This window comes from Ranitomeya variabilis, chromosome 1 (assembly GCF_051348905.1).
Source record: "Ranitomeya variabilis isolate aRanVar5 chromosome 1, aRanVar5.hap1, whole genome shotgun sequence".
In the NCBI taxonomy this organism is placed as follows: domain Eukaryota; kingdom Metazoa; phylum Chordata; class Amphibia; order Anura; family Dendrobatidae; genus Ranitomeya; species Ranitomeya variabilis.
The window spans coordinates 827,392,809-827,414,636 of record NC_135232.1 but is presented as its reverse complement, the minus strand read 5'-3'; the positions used below and the strand labels follow the sequence as shown (position 1 = coordinate 827,414,636).

Here is a 21,828-nt window from a genome sequence, read left to right as displayed (position 1 = left end):
TTGTGAGAGTACCCTAAAGGGGGTTTAGGGGACTGAATAAACATGGCTAATTACTTCCAGAAACAGCACCCAATTATTCGACAGGTGGCAGATGGTATCTGGTATAGCAGTTCACCTCCATTGAAGCAAGTGAATTTGTTTTTATCCACAGTGAAAAGATTAGGAGTTTTCCTCATACAGTAACATATATAATAAACGAAGTCACGGCCTCGACCACTGTGGCGGCTTATGACAGTCCGCATGTCGGGATGACACGTGCTGAATTTCCTGAGACACGGTTTTCTCATCCAACTCGTGTGTGTTCTCTCACAATTAGGCAAGCGCACATCTGAGAAAGGATTACACATTGATTTAATGTAATGGATTAACTAAGGTTAAGCCTCTTACTGTGCTCCGGGGACCAAAATAACTACTTAGGTAGACTGTGGGCTTATTATTTAAAGCAGAAATACTTAAACGGACAGAAAGTGATGTTCATCTGAATCTGTGAAGTCTCCACTTCTGTTAATTCCATCAAGAATCAGGTACGTTCACTATTCACACTGAAGGCGGCATTATTTCTGTGCATTGTTTGGTCTTTTTTACATATCGTACTTATCAACTATTACTTGTATTTTTGTATATTATCATATGTTGTGTTTCATTGTAATACTAGTTAATATTTCATTGTAAATATTAGTATAATATTGGCATATTGGTGTAATATATAAGTCAGTGTATTAGGTAGGAGCTGACTTTCCATTAGGCACGAGAGAACCATGTCTATGGGCGGCTTTGGGTAAATGGTGCCTGGTTCTCATAGTGTAAAAGCCTCCATATAACACTATGCAAACTTCGTGTAGCTTTGTACTATACTTTACTTTGCCGTGTGTGGCGCCGGCCCAGTCTCTACAGGAATATAACATTTAACCCCTTAAGATGCCAGCAATGTGAATGAGAATCCTAAAGTCTCATGCACACGTTGCTTATTTTTTCTGCGCAGATTTACAGCAGATCTAAATTTACGCCATGTTAACTCTTTGGTCACGTGCACATGTTGAGCATTTGGTGAGTTTTTTACCTCAGTATCTGTAAGCCAAAGCCAGGAGTGGGTGATAAATACAGAAATGGTGATGAGTTTCTATTACACTTTTCCTCTGATTGTTCCACTTCTGGTTTTGGTTTAAAAATACTGAGGTAAAATACTGACCAAATACTCAACGTTTCAGTGTTTTTGCTGCAGATGACACCCATACTAATGAGTGGGGAAAAATGTGCAACAAAAACGCATGTAAAAAATGCGTCTAGTTTACTCAATGTATTTCCTGCCAAGACATGCAGAAATGGCGCACAAATTTCTGCACCAAATACTTAAAGTGTGCACATACCCTAACAGTAATTTTCCCAGTGTGCTGCAAAAATAAAGTATCAAGTTTATTCTGTGGGTCAGTACTATTAAGGCGATACCATGTCTTTATAATATTAGTTACGCAATAAATGCAATGTTTGAAAAAAAATAGTTTTTGTGTTGCCATATTCTGAGAGTCAAATGTTTTAGAATTTTCTGTAACCGAAGCTGTATGAGGACTTATTGTTTGCATGACCAATAGTACCACTTAATTGTACACATAACTTTTAAATCACTTTTACTTTCAATTTTTTGGGAAGTAAAATTTAATTAAAAAAACTTGGATCTATGGATTTTTTTTAAACATCATTCTCCATTCAGTACAATTGACAACTGTTCATTTATTATGTGGGTCAATACAATTATGATAATACCAATTTTTTCTAGCCATATTCTAAGACCCAAGCTGGGACAAGCTGACGTTTTCACTGGTGCCATTTTGGTATTACTTTTATTGAAATTTTGGTGAAGCGGGAAGAACAAAGTGGCAATAAGGTCATTCTTTTTCATAATTTCTTTTACAGCCTACATTGTACTGGATAACTGGCATGTTTACTTTATTCTGCTGGTCAATATGATTATGCTGATACCCAATGTATAAAATTTTTCTAAACATTAACTACTTTTCCACAAAAAATGACTTTTTATAGCGAACTTGTCACATTGAAAATCCACATATAGATAGATAGGATCTAATCAGACTGATATATAGTTTATTGGGGAAAGATTCAGTAAAACCTTTGCTTCATTCATTTAGTTTTTTGCTTATTCTGTGATTTTGAGTCAAGTGGGCAGTGCTAATCAATGACTGATAGCTGTCTCTGTATGCACACTTATAGACGAAAGGCTGCCAAACCTGAGTATTAGGCCAACTTGTCTACAAAGCCCAGAATGAGCCAAATATGTTCAATTACTTCAGCTCTATACCATGATGACTTCCAATGTGACAGATTCCCTTCAAAAAAGGTCATTTTATGCATTAGTTGTCATACTCTGAGACCTATAAGGCTCCTTTCACAAAGCATTTTTGCTCACGTTTCTTGGTCCCGTAGGGGCTTGCATCCGAACTAACCCGCAAAATGGGATTCAGGCATATCTGCCGACAGAGCCATAGATATTCTATAATGGTGCCAACAGAGTCAATGTGTGCTCTGACATGCATCATTTTCGGGCATATACTCCGACTGGAGGCGAACACCCAGACCTAGCAGACTGCACACAACCTATTAGGGGCTTAACTACTAAGCTTTTTTTAATTCCTTCATTTTATGATTTGAAAAGTCATAACTTTAAAAAAAAAAATTCACAGCGGTACAGTAGCTGTAGGAAGACTTGTTTCTTTCTATTTTGTACCATTTTGGGATATATACACTACTGTTCCAAAGTTTTGGGTCACTTAGAAATTTCATTATTTTTGAAAGAAAAGCACAGTTTTTTCCAATGAAGCCAACATTAAAATGATTCAGAAATACACTCAATGCATTGTTAATGTGGTAAATGAGTATTCAAGCTGCAAACATTTGGTTTGTAATGCAATATCTTCATAGGTGTATAGAGGCTCATTTCCAACAACCATCACTCCAGTGTTCTTATGGTACTCTGTGTTTGCTAACTGTGTAAGAAGGCTAATGGATGGTTAGAATACCCTTGAAAAACCTTGTGCAAGTATGTTAGCCCAACTGAAAACAGTTTGGCTGATTAGAGAACCTATAAACCTGACCTTCCTTTGAGCTAGTTGAGAATCTGGAGCATTACGGTACATTTGTTGGTTCCATTAAACTGTCAAAATGGCCAGAAAAAAGAACTTTCATGTGAAACTCGACAGTCTATTCTTATTCTTAGAAATAAAGGCTATTCCATGTGAGAAATTGCCATGAAACTGAAGATTTCCTACAACGGTGTGTACTACTCCCCTCAGAGGAGAGCACAAACAGTCTCTAACCAGAGTAGAAAGCGAAGTGGGAGGCCCCGCTGCACAACTGAGAAACAAGACAAGTACATTAGAGTCTGTAGTTTGAGAAATCGACGCCTCACAGGTCCTCAACTGGCAGCTTCATTAAATAGTATGCGCAAGTGTCAACGTCTACAGTGAAGAGGTGACTCCGGGATGCTGGCCTTCAGGGCAGAGTGGCAAAGAAAAAGCCATATCCAAGACTGGCTAATAAAAGGAAAGGTTAATATGGGCAAAAGAACACAGACATTGGACAGAGGAAAATTGGAAAAAAGTGTTATGGACAGACTAATCCAAGTTTGAGGTGTTTGGATCATACAGAAGAACATTTGTGAGATGCAGAACAACTGAAAAGATGCTGGAAGAGTGCCTGACGACATCTGTCAAGCATGGTGGAGGTAATGTGATGGTCTGGGGTTGCTTTGGTGCTGATAAAGTGGGAGATTTGTACAAGGTAAAAGGGATTTTGAATAAGGAAGGCTATCTCTTCATTTTGCAATGCCATGCCCTGTGGACAGCACTTGATTGGAGCCAATTTCATCCTACAACAGGACAATGACCCAAAGCACACCTCCAAATTATGCAAGAACTATTTAGGGAAGAAGCAGGCAGCTAGTATTCCATCTATAATGGAGTGGCCAGCGCAGTCACCGGATCTCAACCCCATTGAGCTGTTGTGGCAGCAGCTTGACCGTATGGTACGCAAAAAGTGCCCATGAAGCCAAACCAACTTGTGGGAGGGGCTTCTGGAAGCATGGGGTGACATTTCTCCAGATTACCTCAGCAAATTAACTGCTAGAATGCCAAAGGTCTACTACAATGCTGTAATTGCTGCAAAGCGAGCATTATTTGACGAAAGCAAAGTTTGAAGGAGAAAATTATTATTTAAAATAAAAATATTTTTTTTTAACCATGTCAATGTCTGGACTAGATATTTAATTCATTTGGCAACTCATTTGATTCATAAAAGTATGAGTTTTCATGGAAAACACAAAATTGTCTGGGTGACCCTAAACTTTGGAACTGTAGTGTATAATTTATGATCTTTTATTAATTTATTTAGTTGGATGATTTTTTTTGCCATTTACTGTTTGTTATTCTACGGGTGCTTACAAATACAGATATACCAAATACTGTACTTTAGAAATATTTACATTTATTACTTTTGTGACAATTTGTTGTGACCTAAAGCTCCATAATGTTCAAGTCCTTAAGGGGGTAAGCACAACTGTCCCATGTCCAAAAAAGGAGTGGGCCACAAGCCTCAGAGCAATTTTGGCCTTTTTATTTTTTTCTACCATATCAAAGCTCTATATATCTAAATAGGACATTTTTAAGATTGTGTAATTTAAAGGATTATTCCCATCTTCATAAATGGGTATTGTCGGATACTGCTTGTAACAAGCAATTTTGCAATTTGCTGTTTTATAAAATTTTCAGACATTCTTCTGATATCAACACTACTTTTCTTTAAAGCTTATCACCTTGGAAACCGACTGCTGTTGGTCGAGAGCAGAACATATGCACTGCCTACAGTCTTTTTGCTATTGAGTTTGTCAGCACAGGATGGTTAGAGTGCACTGTTCATCTTCAGTGCAATGCTTACAAACTAGAAAGCGGTAGTCAGTCTCCAAAGTAACAAGTTGAAAACAAAAGAAAAGTGCTAAGATCTCAAGATCTTTGTTTTTACAAGGACTATCTAACAAAATGTATCTATGAAGACTCAAAAAACTTTTAACCCTTTAATGACCTATGACGTGCTATGTCCGTCATAGGCTACCTCCCCCTCTTGGGTGCGGGCTCCGGCGATGAGCCCGCACCATTGATGGCACATAACAGCTGATCTGATCAGTTGTCATGTGCCCCTAACAGGCGCAGGTGGAATCGTGATCCACCTGCGGCTGTTAACTAGTTAAATGCCGCAGTCAATCTCTGACAGTGGCATTTAACTTGTGCAAACCGGATGCGTGTCTTAGCGGTGCATGTGTCACATGACCGCTGGTCGCAGATGGGTTGTCATGACAACCCGGGGTCTGCAGGAGACCCCTGTGGTCATCATTGCCGGACTGCTATGAGCATTTTTGTCACACATAGCAGGACTGCAGCTCTTCTATGTGTACCACAAGCGATCAGAAGATTGCAGCTTCTAGTCTCCCATGGAGACCATTGAAGCAAGTAAAAAAAAGTTTTTAAAAATATAAAAAAAAAAGTTCAAATCACCCCTTTTTAACCCATTCAGAATAAAACAATTACAAAAAAATAAAAAATACACATATCTGGTATCGCCACATTCAGTATCGCCCAATCTATGAAGATATAAAAATAATTAATCCGATCGTTAAACGGTGTAACGAGCAAAAGAAATCAAAATGCCAGAATTGTTTTTTTGTCACTGCAACATTGCACTAAAATGCAATAACGGGCGATAAAAATATCGTATCTGCACCAAGATGGTATCAATAAAAACGTCAGCTCGGTGCGCAAAAAATAAGCCCTCACCCAACCCAAGATCATGAAAAATGGAAACGCTACAGGTCTTGGAAAATGGCGCTATTTTGGGGGGGCAAAGTTTGGATTTTTTTTCACCACTTAAATAAAAATTAACCTATTTGATTCTCTTTCTCTCAGGAATCAAATTACATCTGTTGTCTCTAAAAGTCTGTGGGAAGTGAGTTTGAGGGAGTCAAAAGCAGAGCGACCCTAAAAAAAGCTGCGGCAGCTTCTAGTGACTAAAGCCTGCAGAGAAGAAACCACTACAATATACAGAACCCTAATGTATTGCATGTCCCATCTGGAGGCTTTTTTCGATTATGACTGCACCTCTTCTTGCTGGTGGTTGCTCTTTTCATTTTCCTCCATTCAGGTGTTATTTTAATGATTACAACAATCCTACAAGTACATATGCCTTGTAGTTACCGTGTATAATGCCTAATTAGGGTGAATTCACACGCTGCTGATTTTGTTGCAGTAATTGCAACAAAAATAATTGACTGCAAATTGATTCCATTCATCTAAATGGGGTAGTTTCAATGGAGGGAACAGCTCCAGAAATTTCTGCAAAAAGATCTCCAGTACGTGAATTCATCCTAATGAGGCATGATATAATTACAAGGCATATAAGAAACATGCTGACACTAGCGTGTATAATGTATTTACTATTTTAGACAGAACTGCAGCTTGAAACTCCATGGTCCCAATGCAAAATCGTCTTTTAAGTGCCATTCCTACTACTTTGTACTTCCTTCCACACTAGGGCCCAAGTGTGACTGCAACCCCTGCACCATCACAGCTACATCATTACATTTATTGGTCATGTCAAGTAACAGTCTTGCAATTTTATCCTTTATAACTAATTTTTGCTAAAAGAAATGTTACACATTGATCTCTTTCAGGATGAAGCATTTTAAGTATGTCTTTATTGCTGCACTTCTCACCATCATTGAACAATGCAAAGCCCAATCTTGTGTGGTGGATACTCTGAAAGTCAAAACGGACTTTGACATAAAAAAAGTAAGAACACCTGATGCATTTCTGGCTTAATTTGTACCAAAAATATTCTTTCATGCTTTGCACCACATTTTTATATGGTGTAGTCTCTTTCTGTGACCTGTTTAACAAGAGAGCAGGCCCCGGATCAGTATCCTATAATGGCTCGCTGCAGTAGTGTCTACATTTTAAGTTTTCAATGACTGTGACGGTCTTCTGTAAGGAAGAGGGTCCTCATACTATCCCTGTCTCGGGGGTACTCTTGAAGGTAGAGACGCCTGAGTCTCTGATCTTACTAAGCTCCTGTTAATGTTCTAATCTGTCCCAACCCTCTCTGTTATGGACTGGTGATTTAGGAGCGACATGCGACTAGCTCTGAGCAGGTGGTAACTATACAGACCGCAGTTCCTGATCTTAACACAACACTAGCAGTAGCCGTGGGATGTTCCTGTCACTCCCTGGACACCTCGTCACAGCCGGAGAACTAGCTACCCCTAAAGGTAGAAACAGGAAAGCTATCTTGCCTCAGAGAAAATCCCCAAAGGATAGGACAGCCCCCCACAAATAATGGCTGTGAGTGGAGAAGGAAATGACATACGTAGAATGAAACAAGATTTAGCAAAGGAGGCCACTTCTAGCTAGATAGATAGTACAGGATAGAACACTGTGCGGTCAGTAATAAAAACTAGAAAAAGTCCACCGCAGAGAAATGCAAAAATCTCCACACCTGACTAAAGGTGTGGAGGGCAAAATCTGCTGCCCAGAGCTTCCAGCTTAGCTGAATAGATCCATACTGATAAGCTGGACAAATGAGCAAAACATAGAATGTGCTGAACAATAAAGTCCACAACTAGTGGACTGCAAAAGGACAAGCAAGGACTTATCTGTGCTGAACTGGTCAGAGTGTCAGGGAAATCCAAAAGAGCCGTGACTCCAAGCAGGAACAATTGACAACTGGCATTGATTAGGGAAAAGGACAGACTAAAATAGCTGAGCCAGAAAGACGATCAGTGGAAGCAGCTGCTGATGCTAAATCCAAGAAGCAGCCATACCACTCAAAACCAACGGAGGGAGCCCAAGAGCAGAACTCACAAAAGTGCTATTTACAACCACCGGAGGGAGCCCAAGAGCGGAATTCACAACACCTCTCCCCCAGGAGGCCTGGGACAGATATGATAGTGTAGGACAGACAGGGGTTAAAGAAAGTAACAAAAATACAAACACTCATCAAATATAGAAAGGTATCAAGGGAATGATAGGAATATAAAAAACAAAACTCAACAATCTCCAGTAGCAACGCAATCTCCAATATAGCACAGCATCTCCAAGAAGCTAGGAAGCAAAGCTTTCACTGGCAAGGCAGAGAGGTTCTCTCCAGGTTTTATAGGGAGAGTTAATGTCCAGAACAGAAGCAGCTGAAATGGAGTTGCATGTTTCTGATCAACATAGAAAGGGTTGTTAACCTCCTCAGCACCAACGGAAATCAAATTCATTTAATATGGGATCCAAGCACAGGCTAAATGGAAGATCTGTGATTCACAATGCGCAGTGATCTTCTACCCCCAGATCTCCCAGGTTGACGTGACACTAGTGACAGCATGAACCTGAGCACTCTAACACTGTTCAATCTTTACAATACAGTCTGAGCAGCAGGATCTCGTGAGACTTACACTAAGGATATTTTGTTCTGTCCTGACAACAATAGAGATATAAGTGTACAAAACACAAGAGATCAATGCTATATCAGAGTTTCACATCATCCTCACTGTCATAATCTGCCTAATACCCATAACCATAGTAAACTTTATTCTTCTGTTTTGATAGTAGAACATGATCTCCTAACATCTCATTCAGACGTCCATTTTGCCCATATGTGCTCTACCCCGTGCTTTTCACGGATGCAAGACGTACCCATTATAGTCTAAAGGGCCGTTCAAGTCTGTGTTTTTTCATGTATCGTGTGTCCATATAAAACTCATATGACCATGTCCATTTTTCTCCGGTATCACAGAAGAAGAGTGCCAATACAACTCCATGGGTGCTTGAGATACACGTGACAGAATTATACTGATAGTGTTTAATGTACTTCAATAGTTTTGTAAACTAATGTTTTTTGTTTTTGCACCGTTCTATCCAGTATGGAGGGAAATGGTATGCTGTTGGAAAAAAAGACCCAGAAGGCCTCTTCCTTCAGGATAACATCTCTGCTGATTATACGGTGGATGAAGATGGCACAATGACCGCATCATCTAAAGGCAGAGTTAAACTTTTTGGGTATGTAACACCCTCACTAAAGTAGACAATCTAAATCAGTCTCAGCCCATTATTTCTTATAAAAATATTAATGAACATTATTAAGAAGAAAAATAACTAGAGATGGAAAAATCGATTTGCAGTTCATTGGCCAGGTCAGTAATCTGTGACCGCTGGACGGGAGCCCTGTAAATCTCCGTACATCCCGACATTCCCACTTTCCTTTTGATTAGCTGGCCCAATGTCATCATTGTGGCATTACAGATACGCAAAGTCGCACCAACTCGGATAATCAAAAGAAGAGCCGCAAGGATAGGAGGTCACACATTACTGACCCGGCCAATGGACCAGAGTCCTGTAAATTGATTCTCCCATCTCTAAAAATAATATTTTGGGATCAATTTCTTGAAAATATAGAATCCTGAAAGTGACCATAAAAATTACATTTTTAGGTTCTGGCTGATCTGTGCAGACATGGCCGCTCAGTACTCCGTACCAGACCCAACCATACCGGCAAAAATGTATATGACCTACCAGGGACTGGCCAGCTACCTATCAAGCGGAGGTAAGTTCAGATCTACTCTGCTAAGCAAAAGTTTAGTGTTTCCATGGAGCATAGTATTTTGTTATAGTTTCTTAGAGTAACAAAAACATCCAAGAGTGGTGATGAATGGTTAATTAAAAAAAAAACCTATACTGACCTCTTAAATCCAGAGCCTCTCTATGGTCACTGCTCCGGTGGTCTCTGACGGTGTCGGTTTACTTTGTTCACAGCAGTGATCACATTGAATTGCTGCTGCAGCCAATCTTTTACTGTAGTGGTGATAACTGTATATATGGCAAGCGACTACTGAGGCCAGTGATTGGCTGTGGCTATCACGTTACTTATATATGGCATGTGATTGCTGCAGGAAGTAAGCCGAGACTAGTGACACCTATCAGGATGGCATCAATGGAGCAGCAGGAGACTGAAGAGGTAAGTGTAGGGTTTTTTTATTAGTCTATTTTCTGCTCTTGGCTGCATTTTAACACATTTCCAAAAAATAATGTAAACATTCTTTATTCACCAAATCAGCATAAAAAAAATGAGAAAATCATCACATTTATTTGCAGGTACTGCAAGCTGTAACCGTAACATAAAAAGTAATAATTGTGGATGGTAAAACAGTGTTATGTACATCGAGCAGCACAACTATTACCAGTTTAGAAGAACAATGACTTAGGCTTGCTGAATTTCAACCTTATTTTATCATGAGATATAGGCTGCTGGAAGAGTCAACAAGGAACATATTTGTCTGTAATTTGTAGGGGGGTCTGATATATGTAGGGGCTTTGATTTGTAGTCTAACCTGATCGGAGGTCTGTCATGTTTAGAGGGTTTGTTTTGGGAAGTATCATTTTAAAAGGTTCTGATGAGTTATCATTCATGTCATAGCTGAAGGAACTGTGAATGGAGACTGTAAAATGAACCCCTATAGGCAGGATTCCTCCTCTTTCTTGAAAGAACTTGATTGGAACGTCTTGTCATTAGGGGCGACTTGGCTTGAAAAACACGGGAAACACTGTTCTAAACACATTTTTATTAGAATATAAGGTAAAAACATTTCCCGCTTTTCTTGCATATATTGATTAATTTTTGTTTTCCAGGTGACAACTACTGGGTGATTGACACAGACTATGAGAACTATGCTATTACCTATGCTTGCCGCACTCTAAAAGAAGATGGAACATGCAATGATGGCTATGCCATTATTTTCTCACGCAATCCACGCGGATTTTCACCAGCTATTACGAGGCTTGTGCGCCAGAAACAAGAAGAAATCTGCATGGCTGGACAATTTCAACCCGTTCTCCAATCTGGTATGTAGCAGCTTTCATGCTCAGCATAGACACCACAGCGTTGTGAAATGGTTTCCATTATTTTTTTTTTCAAAATGATTTAGGGTATGTTTCCATGTTCAGGAAACGCTGCTTGTTTGACGCTGCTTAGAGCCGCAGCGTCAAACTCGCAGCATCCAGATGTTACAGCATAGTAGAGGGGATTTCATGAAATCCCGTCTCCACTATGCGGTAAAACACGTAGGCGGCAGACCCGCGTATACGGACATGCAGCGCGTCTTTTCAGAACGCAGCATGTCTGTTTACAATGTGGCGACGCTCCGTCACGGCGCCGTAAATTTACCATAGACTATCATTAGATGTGGTAAAACCTCATCTAATGATTAGTCACATGCGTAGAAACTGTGTAAATGCAGCTTACTACGCATGTCCATGCCGGCTCACCTGTCCCGCTGCCGGAAGTCCCTTGTCCACTGCAGTTCTCGCGATAACTTATCGCGAGAACTGCCGTGCACGTGACCGGGACTTATCTCCGGTCACTAGTCTGGTTCTCACAAACAGCTGATCAGCTGACAATAGCAAGGTGACATTAACCCCTTATTACCCCATATCCCACTGTAACAGGGGAGTGCGAAGAGAGGGGCTAAGTGCCAGAATTGGCACATCTTACAGATGCGCCATTTCTGGGGTGGCTGGGGGCTGGTATTTGTAGTCAGGGGGGCCAATAACCATGGCCCCTCTCTAGGCTATGAATATCAGCCCGCAACTGTCTGCATAGCCTTTCTGGCTATAAAATATAGGGGGACCCCACGTAATTTTTTTTTGGGGGTCCCCTTAATTTAATAGCCAGTAAAGGCCACGCAGACAGCTGCGGGCTGATATTCATAGCCTAGAGAGGGCCCATGGGTATTACCCCCTTCCCAGGCTACAAATATTGGCCCCCAGCCGTCGGCTTTCTCCCTCTGGCGCAGAAAATTGCGGGAGCCCATGCCATTTTTTTCCCCGTTTTTTTTTTTTTTTTAAATTAAACGTTCATTCATAAACATAGGCTTTGCTATTACATAACTACTAGATGGTGGCCCGATTCTAACGCATTGGGTATTCTAGAATATGTATGTATGCCGCGCTGTGAGTGGGGGTTTAATTCCGAGCCAATATCGCTGATTGGTCGTGGCCGGCCGCAAAGTATATAGCACAGCCACGTAGTATATAGCAGCCACGTAGTATACAGCAGTGTGGGCACCATATCCCTGTGAAAAAAAGAATTAAAATAAAAAAGTTATATACTCACCTTCCATCGTCCACTGAAGTGGTCCCGCTCCACGCGATGCGGCCGGCAGCTTCCGTTCCCAGAGATGCATTGCAAAATTACCCAGATGACTTAGCGGTCTTAGCCAGAGACCGCTAAGTCATCTGGGTAATTTCGCAATACATCTCTGGGAATGGAAGCTGCTGAGAGCATCGGGAGGAGCGGGAAAGCTGCAGAGGTGACGGAAGGTCAGAATAGCATGATTTTTTATTTATTTTATTATTTTTAACATTATATCTTTTAACTATTGATGCTGCATAGCCAGCATCAATAGTAAAAAGTTAGTCCGGGATGGGGCCACACACTGGCGCTGAGTGGAGGGGAGTAGGGAGGGGCCAATTTGCAGCCGGACTAAGCCTGTCGCTGATTGCTCGCGGCCTGCCGGCTGCGACCAATCAGCGACTCGGGATTTCCGTGACAGACAGAAAGACAGACAGATGGAAGTACCCCTTAGATGATTATATAGATAATCTATCTATAGATATATTTATAGATATATCAATAGATACATAGATATACTAAACATCGGGCTTGGTATTATCTATCTATCGTATCTATCTATCATCTATCTATTATCTATCTATCGATAGATATATTTATACATAGATAATAGATATGATAGATAGATACGATAGATAGATAAGATAAATACGATAGATCTATTACCTATCTATTATCTATCTATCATCTATCTGTCTGTGTGTGTAAAAATTATTCTTCAATGGAGTATGTAAATGAAGAGGTTGGACAAGAAATGACATCACCCTTTTTTTTGGTATATCTTTATTGAGTTTACAAAAACACACACAAATCAGCATGAACAAAACGCATGAAAAACGCGTCAAAAATGCAGGTGACCTGCCAGTGACCTCAGGTGCAGATTTGGTGCAGATTTTACCTGCGTCAAATCCTGATGCAATCCTGAACGTGGAAACATACCCTTAGAATAAAGTCTGTTTTAAAGTCCCAATGGAAAGCTGATTAGTATCCCAACTGCTACACTAAGCCATAAATATGCTCTAAGTATTCCTGAGCATGCAGACCCTCAAATTCTAAGACAAACTGTAAGACGGCTCACAATTTTCTGGGTCTAATGTGGTATGCAAAGAAGCAGAAAAGCAGAGATGTCATCAAGTATCTGGATTGTGAAGCAAAGAGCAGCCCTTACACTTAGCACAATCTGAATATGTATCGAGATATTTAGTAGTAATTAACATACTCCCATTCATATGTATGTTTTACAGGTGCTTCTTAATTAAATTCCCAAAGGCCTTGGTAAAAATCTATATTTAGTGCCAAAGAAATCAATAACTATAACATCCTAGCATATTACATACATAATGGAATACTTGAAGAGCGTAGTAATGAAGCGTTCAGATTTTAGGTGTCTGGCAGACATAGGTTTTATCTAAGCTTTATTATATATTTATATACAGTATACTTATATGTCTGGTTTTGTTACGAACACTAACAAATAACTAACTGTCACTATATGAGTGGTCGCAACCATGGCTACCTAAACTACTGCAATGCCCTGTATATTGGGTAATCAACAAAGCTTATCAGAAGAACCGTTCTGCATTTCTTATTGGAGGTATTTGCTAATATTATTATGACACCTACTGCATACTGGGATAGGAACCTGGAGATGGGAATGCCCCATTAATAAATTTGGCATATCTTTTAACCCCTTCATGACCAGAGCTTTTATCGCTTTTGCGCTCTCGTTTTTTCACTCCCCTCCTTCCCAGAGCCATAACTTTTTTATTTTTCCATGAATATGGCCATGTCAGGGCTTATTGTTTGCGGGATGAGTTGTACTTTTGAATGACATCATTGGTTTTAGAATGTCATGTACTCGAAAACAGCAAAATAATTCCAAGTGCGGTGAAATTGCAAAAATAGTGCAATCCCACACTTGTTTTTTGTTTGGCTTTTTTGCTAGGTTCACTAAATGCTAAAACTGACCTGCCATAATGATTCTCCAGGTCATTACGGGTTCATGGACACCTAACATGTCTAGGTTCTTTTTTTTATCTAAGTGGTGAAAAAAAATTCCCAAGTTTGCTAAAAAAAAAGGCGTAATTTTCCGATACCCGTAGCGTCTCCATTTTTGCCGAGCTGGCGTTTTTAATGATACCATTTTGGTGCAGATATGATCTTTTGATCGCCCGTTATTGCATTTTAGTGCAATGTCGCGGTGACCAAAAAACGTAATTTTGGCATTTTGATTTTTTTTCTCGCTACGCCGTTTAGCGATCAGGTTAATCCTTTTTTTTATTGATAGATCGGGCGATTCTGAACGCGGCGATACCAAATATGTGTATGTTTGATTTTATTTTTATTGTTTTATTTTGAATGGGGGGAAAGGGGGGTGATTTAAACTTTTATATATTTTTTATTGTTTTCATATTTTAATCACATTTTTTTTTACTTTTGGCATGCTTCAATAGCCTCCATGGGAGACTAGAAGCTGCCAAAACTCGATCGGCTCAGCTACATAGAGGCGATGCTCAGATTGCCCCAATGTAGAAGAATTACTGCATTGCTATGAGCGCCGACCACAGGGTGGCGCTCATAGCAATACAGCATCAACAACCAGAGAGGTCTCAAGGAGACCTCTGGTTGTCATGCCGACGCACCGCTGACCTCCGATCACGTGACAAGGTCATCTGTGCGCGTATTTCCGGCCCTATGGCCGGAAGCGTGTGTTAAATGCCGCTGTCAGAGTTTGACAGCGGCATTTATCTAGTTAATAGGAGCAGGCGGATTGCGATTGCGCCTATTGCTGGCACATGTCAGCTGTTGAGGTGGGCACCGCCGGAGCCCACCTCAAAGTGGGGTTTCTGACATCAGACGTACTATCCCGTCCGACGTCAGAAAGGGGTTAAGCTGCAGGGCATTGCAGTAGCTTAGGGAGCCATGTTACGACCACTAGCAGCTAACTGTCACTATTTGATTGGTCATAACCATGGATACCTAAGCTACTGCAATACCTCCACATGGGATAAGTGACATAGAGAATCAGAAGAACTATACTACATTTTTAATTGGAGATATTTTCTAATATTATTATTATACCTACTACATATTGGGATAGGATCTTGGAGATGGGAATATCTATTTAATGAAGGTCTCTCTGGAGTATGATGTGCAAAATTAATTAAGAGGTACATGCCACTTAATGAATTTGGCATATCTTCTCTGTGGCATGTGCCTTGCCAGAAATGCTACTCCAACCAGGGACTGGAGTAGAATTTCTGGCATAAGAAACGATGACACTTTAAAAAAAAAAAATGTATGCCCCATCCTAGACAGAGGTGCTTCATACTGACATGAAGACCACAAAATTCACCAACATTTTTGGCAACTCTTCATTGCGCAAGCTTTTTGCTACTTTTCAAAGCGTTTTTTGCCAGTTTTCTTAAAGTAAAAGCTTTGATGAATCGGCCACTTAGTCTCCCCTTTATTAGCAAGAACCACTGTGTATAAATAATTCTCCATTCCCAATAGTTTCAGGAAAACAAAACACCCTTAGGTTTAGAAAATAGCCTTAGTTGGGATAGTCTCTAAATTTTCTTTGATGTTTCCACCTAAACCTCCATCACAGCGCCATATTTCAGATAGTAGTATCCTCTCAGGCAGCAAACCATCCAACATATGTCGGCACCATTGTCCTTCATACTATACACAAATTGGACATGTCCAATACTTTCCACTTTTACGCACCAATCTGCAGCACTGGAAAAGATAATGGTATACTCGCAATGACTCCTTATTGCGAGTATTTATGTAAAATAATGCTTGTTATTTTATTGTTTTATTTTTTGCGTTACAAGCTGTTTTTCTAGGCTGATTAAAGAGAATTTTTGATAAGGAAGACTTAACATAAGAACGTAAATAAGAACTACGGTAACCCTGATATAGAAATGACTATATGAAAGTGCGCCCACTAAAGTACCAGCACCAAATGTCACTGATAGAGTCACTGATCAGTGACATTTGGTGCTGGTACTTTAGTGGGCGCACTTTCATATAGTCATTTCTATATCAGGGTTACCGTAGTTCTTATTTACGTTCTTATGTTAAGTCTTCCTTATCAAAAATTCTCTTTAATCAGCCTAGAAAAACAGCTTGTAACGCAAAAAATAAAACAATAAAATAACAAGCATTATTTTACATAAATGCATGGTATTTAGAAAGGCTGTTATTATTATTATTATTATTATTATTTATTGTTATAGCGCCATTTATTCCATGGCGCTTTACAAGTGAGGAGGGGTATACATAATAACAAGTACAATAATCTTGAACAATACAAGTCATAACTGGTACAGTAGGAGAGAGGACCCTGCCCGCGAAGGCTCACAATCTACAAGGGATGGGTGAGAATACAGTAGGTGAGGGTAGAGCTGGTCATGCAGCGGTTTGGTCGATCGGTGGTTACTGCAGGTTGTAGGCTTGTCGGAAGAGGTGGGTCTTCAGATTCTTTTTGAAGGTTTCGATGGTGGGCGAGAGTCTGATGTGTTGTGGTAGAGGGTTCCAGAGTAGGGGTGATACGCGAGAGAAATCTTGTATGCGATTGTGGGAAGAGGAGATAAGAGGGGAGTAGAGAAGGAGATCTTGTGAGGATCGGAGGTTGCGTGTAGGAAAGTACCGGGAGATGAGGTCGCAGATGTAAGGAGGAGACAGGTTGTGGATGGCTTTGTACGTCATGGTTAGGGTTTTGTACTGGAGTCTCTGGGCAATGGGGAGCCAGTGAAGGGATTGACAGAGGGGAGAGGCAACCTGTGCTAGTGTTCTTCTGAAATAAACTGATTCAATACACAGCCCTAAATATCGAATATATGAACTGAACCAACTAAAAGGTTCCAGCATCTGTCTAGCAATCGTATCTCTGTCCATTTAAAGGCATGGTCTATTTAGACTTAAAGACGTTGTCCACTACTTGGACAACTTCTTCTCAAGCACCTCGTTTGGCCTCCATAAAATAATAAAGCCTTTACTCGCCTCCCGTGCTGGCGCCGTTCCCTCGGTGTCGGCACTCGCTCTCCCCGGGGCTCCTGTGCTGTTGTGTGACACATGATGTCGGCGCCCAATCAGCGCTGCTGTCACTGTCTCCGCCTCCTGTCGAAAAGAGCATGAAGAAGAAGGCCGGTATCAGCTGCATTGGGTGCCTACGCCACGTGTCACCACAACCATAGAGGAGACCTGGGAGAGCGAGTGCCGACACAGCGGGAACAGCGCCAGCACAGGAGGCGAGTATAGGCTTTATTATTTTATGGAGGCCAAGCATTTTGATCAAGAAGGCTTTGTCCTAGTAGGAAAACCCCTTTAACCATTAGCCGAGAGAAGAGAAAACAACATGCAGCCAATGAAATCATTGAAAAGTTCAAGGCAGGAGAACAACATGTTGATTCTCTGGGAGCCAGTGACTACTTCCTGCCCCCGTGTTACAAATTCTGTTCTTCCAAGAGAATTGTTACTTAAATGGGTTGCTTAGAATCTAAAAACAGTTTAAAATCTGAAATTAAACAAAAAGTCAAACACATCTCACCGGTAGACATGGTTCTGGTGCTTTATAATTTTCTACCGGTCTCTGTACCTCCCCCACAGTTCACGATGTGCACTCTATTTAAATACCTGCTGCAGCCAAACACTTATTGGCTGCAGCGGTCATATGGCTAGACAGATGTGAAGACATGGTTCTGGTGCTTCGTAGTTTTCTACCGGTTTCTGTACCTCCCCACAGTTCATGATGTGCACTCTATTTAAATAACCGCTGCAGCCAAACACTTATTGGCTGTGGCGGTTATATGGCTAGACAGATGTGAAGCATCTGTACCTCTCCTCAGCCCTTATTCACCGGCTCTTATGAAAGAGCATATGAAATAAAAGGCAATGTATACATAAATCGGTTTACTCACCTGGGTTTATTTTACTTTAGAGAAGAACTGGTGACATGCAACCTATTTCCCCCATTAAAATGTATTAATTTCTCATTTTCTATCTGCAGGAGCTTGCTGAAATTCCTTTCTTCAAGATCATTTTCTATTTGAGTATGGAACCTACAAAATCTGAGTGAACACACCTTTAAGAAATGCACAACTTTTATTTTTTATTATTTCTCGGTGCAATTATATATTTTAAATGTCACATTTGTAGGAACTGTTTAATTGTGCGTCCTGTAACAAATGAAACAGCGAACCAAGTCACATACATGTTTTTCATAAGTTTTAACATATCAGCTCCTTTTGTTAATCTGTAGAACATACACTGTGCGGTATAAAAATAAATCTATAATTTTTGTAAACTTATTGTGTCGTTTTTCCATTCATATTTTCAAGACCCAATAAAATGTTATACCAGAATCGTTTTGAAATCTTCTGTATACATGGAATGAATCTATTTAACTCCTTAGTGACCGAGCCAATTTGGTACTTAATGACCAAGCCAATTTTTACAATTTTGACCACTGTCACTTTATGAAGTTATAGCTCTGGAACTGTTCAACGGATTCTACTGATTCTGAGACTGTTTTTCGTGACATATTGTACTTCATGTTAGTGGTAAAATTTATTTGATATGACTTGCATTTATTTATGAAAAAAAACAAATTTGGCAAAAATTTAGAACATTTTGAAATTTTCAAATTTACATTTTTGTGCCCTCAGATCAGAGAGTGGTGTCACGCAAAATTGTCAATAAATAACATTTCCCACATGTCAACGTTACATCAGCACAATTTTGGAAACATAATTTTTTTTTGTTAGGACATTATAAGGGTTAAAAGTTGACCAGCGATTTCTCATTTTTCCAACAAAATTTACAGAACCATTTATTTAGGAACCACTTCACATTTGAAGTGAGTTTGGGGGGTCAATATGATTCCCTAGCAACCAGGCAACCCCCACATGAACTTATGCTGGGTAACAGATGTAAATCATTCAGCTGTGGAGATAAAAACCAAATCTCCGAGCACTAAAAAATACTCGGAGGTCACCTGAGCGTGCTCGGTAAATCTCGAGTAACGAGTACTGTATATTCGCTCATCACTACTTTTGACCCACACTTTTTTATTTTCACAAGGGTATCAGGATAAAATCGACCACAATATGTGTTGTGCAATTTGCCCTCAGTATGCCGATACCCCGTATGCGGGGAAAGCCACTGTTTGGGTGCATGGCAGGGCTCAGTAGGGAAGGAGTACCGTTTGACTTTTTGAATGCAAAATAGGCTGGAATCAATGGTAGCGCCATGTCGCTTTTGGAGACCCCCTGATATACCTAAACAGTGGAAACCCCCCAATACTAACTCCAACCCTAACACAGCCCTAACCTCAACCCTAACCCCAACACACCCCTAACCCTAATCCCAAGACAAACACAACCCTAACCCCAATACCACCTTAACCCCACCACAACCGTAACCCCAACACAAACCTAGCCCAAACCTAACCCCAACCCTAACCCTAGCTCTAACCCCAACCCTAGCCCAAACCTAACCATAGCTCTAACTCCAAGCTTAACCCCAACCCTAGCTCTAACCCTAACCCTAAGTCCAAAGAAAGGTAAAAATAATTAAATAAAAAATGTATTTTTTTCCAAACTAAGGGGGGTGACAAAGGGGGATTTGATTTTCTTTTTTTATTTTGATCACTGTGATAGGGTTTATCAAACTGATCCACATGAACCAATAGGAAAAATCTCCTATTGTTGCCACATACCAGTTGGCAGATCTCATAGGGCACACTTGCGTATGTGCCCGCCATCTTCTTCCAGGAAGAAGACACGGAGGGCTGGGGGACGAAGCCAGAGGGTCCAGGTATGGCGGAAGTACCGGGGGACCCCATTTCTCTCTCCTCTGGTATGTTAGATCATATCAGAGGGGAGAGAAATGAATGGGAGATCATATCAGAGGAGAGAGAAATGAATGGGAAATCAGACTTCTTTTTTTAAATCACCGTTATTTGGTGAATAATGGTGATCACAAGACTGGGAAAGGTAAAAATCAACCTGAATCATGGTCTCCGGGGTCTCGGCTACCGATTTTCCGGTGCTGGGGGGCGCTATACCCTTAAGTGCTGTCATTAAAAGGCGTATCGGTGGTCATTAAAGGCTTAAAGGGAATGATAACTGGTTGAATCCTAACAATGTGAACATTACACGCTTACTATAGCACAACATGCACTGCTTATCAAAGTTTGCACTGGGGTGGAAAACCCCTTTTAAAGGTAGTTTCCATCTTTAAAGGGGAATCTGTCAGAAGGCTTTTGCTAGCCTTTACAGAGCAGCATGATGTAACAGGAGAGACCAGTGATGTGTCACTTAAAGGGAACCTATCACCCCGTTTTTTTCGGTATGAGATAAAAATACTGTTAAATAGGGCCTGAGCTGTGCATTACAATAGTGTAGTTTGTGGACCCCGATTCCCCACCTATGCTGCCGAAATACGTTACCAAAGTAGTCGTTTTCGCCTGTCAATCAGGCTGGTCAGGTCGGATGGGCGTGGTTTCTTCCCCCAGATATTGCGTAGTTTTCCGTTGGTGGCGTAGTGGTGTGCGCATGTCCAAGGTCCCGAATCCTGCACAGGGGTGTGAAAATAGCAGCGATGTCCGTTATTCCATTAGTGGTCGGTGGGCGCGGCCATCTTCCTTTGGCCGCGCGTGCGCAGAAGCGGCGCTCTGCTGGCCGCGGCTTCAGGAAAATGGCCGCGGGATGCCGCGCGTGTGCAGATGGATATCGCGGCGGCCATTTTCCCGATGTTTACCCTGGTTACCCGGGGACCTCGGCATCGTTGGTCGCTGGTGAGCGGTCTGTGTGACAGCTCCCCAGCGATCAAACAGCGACGCTGCAGCGATCGGCATCGTTGTCGCTATCGCTGCAGCGTCGCTTCGTGTGAAGGTACCTTTACAGGGTTGCTTGCTGAAGATTTGACAAAATAACTGTTTTCACTGCTGCAAATTTATCAGTTCTCTGAATGCTGAGCTCTGTATAACCCGCCCACACTACTGATTGGCAGCTTACTGTGTACACATGGCATACGCAGAAAGCTGCCAATCAGTGGTGGGGCGAGGTTATACAGAGCTCATGAATATGGAGGATTACGTGACAATGGGTTTACTGGTTCTTTAGAGATAATTTGCTGCTGATAAAATAGTGATTGTATCACAACTACGCCAAGCAGCTCAGTAGGTGACACATCCCTGAAATCAGGGTCTCTGTCTCTACATTATGCTGTGCTCAGATTATGTGGCAAAATCCTGGTGACAGATTCCCTTTAAAAATTATAGGCTATTGAAAAAAAATACTCTAAAACAATAAAAAAAACACCTGTAACTTTTTTTACTCCTTTCTTTCTCTCAAATGCCAGTTCCCATGTTTTTTGGCACACTGAACATCCTTAAAGGAGTATTCCCACAATTGGACATTACCCCGTTTGCTTAAGATAGATGATAACCTAATGTTCACTCAGGGTTTGACCACTGCGATCGTCATCGATTCTGAGAGTGAGGCTTGGAATGTAGAAAAGGGGCCCTGTGGGCCCTCAGCAGATCAGGGAAAATGTTCAATTGTGGAATAATTCTTTAATATATTTATATTA

At 40.9% G+C, this 21,828-nt stretch overlaps 1 protein-coding gene across 1 annotated transcript; it reads left to right on the top strand.

The window, feature by feature from the left end:
- The first annotated feature begins 424 nt into the window (after window positions 1–424).
- Window positions 425–18,538, top strand: LOC143786162 (purpurin-like). Its single transcript, XM_077275453.1, has 6 exons — window positions 425–524; window positions 6,731–6,848; window positions 8,962–9,098; window positions 9,530–9,642; window positions 10,725–10,937; window positions 18,242–18,538. The coding sequence occupies exons 2-6, from the start codon at window positions 6,732–6,734 to the stop codon at window positions 18,250–18,252; spliced, it is 591 nt and encodes a 196-aa protein (XP_077131568.1). The 5' UTR covers window positions 425–524; window position 6,731; the 3' UTR covers window positions 18,253–18,538.
- The last annotated feature ends 3,290 nt before the right edge of the window (window positions 18,539–21,828 follow it).

What these genes read in the sequence shown, in the direction of transcription:
- LOC143786162 (XM_077275453.1), top strand. Translation starts at nt 6,732, where the DNA reads ATGAAGCATTTTAAGTATGTCTTTATTGCTGCACTTCTCACCATCATT. An exon ending in GGCAGAGTTAAACTTTTTGG is followed by an intron (nt 9,099 to 9,529) that starts GTATGTAACACC and finishes TTACATTTTTAG; the next exon opens with GTTCTGGCTGATCTGTGCAG. An exon ending in CAGCTACCTATCAAGCGGAG is followed by an intron (nt 9,643 to 10,724) that starts GTAAGTTCAGAT and finishes TTTGTTTTCCAG; the next exon opens with GTGACAACTACTGGGTGATT.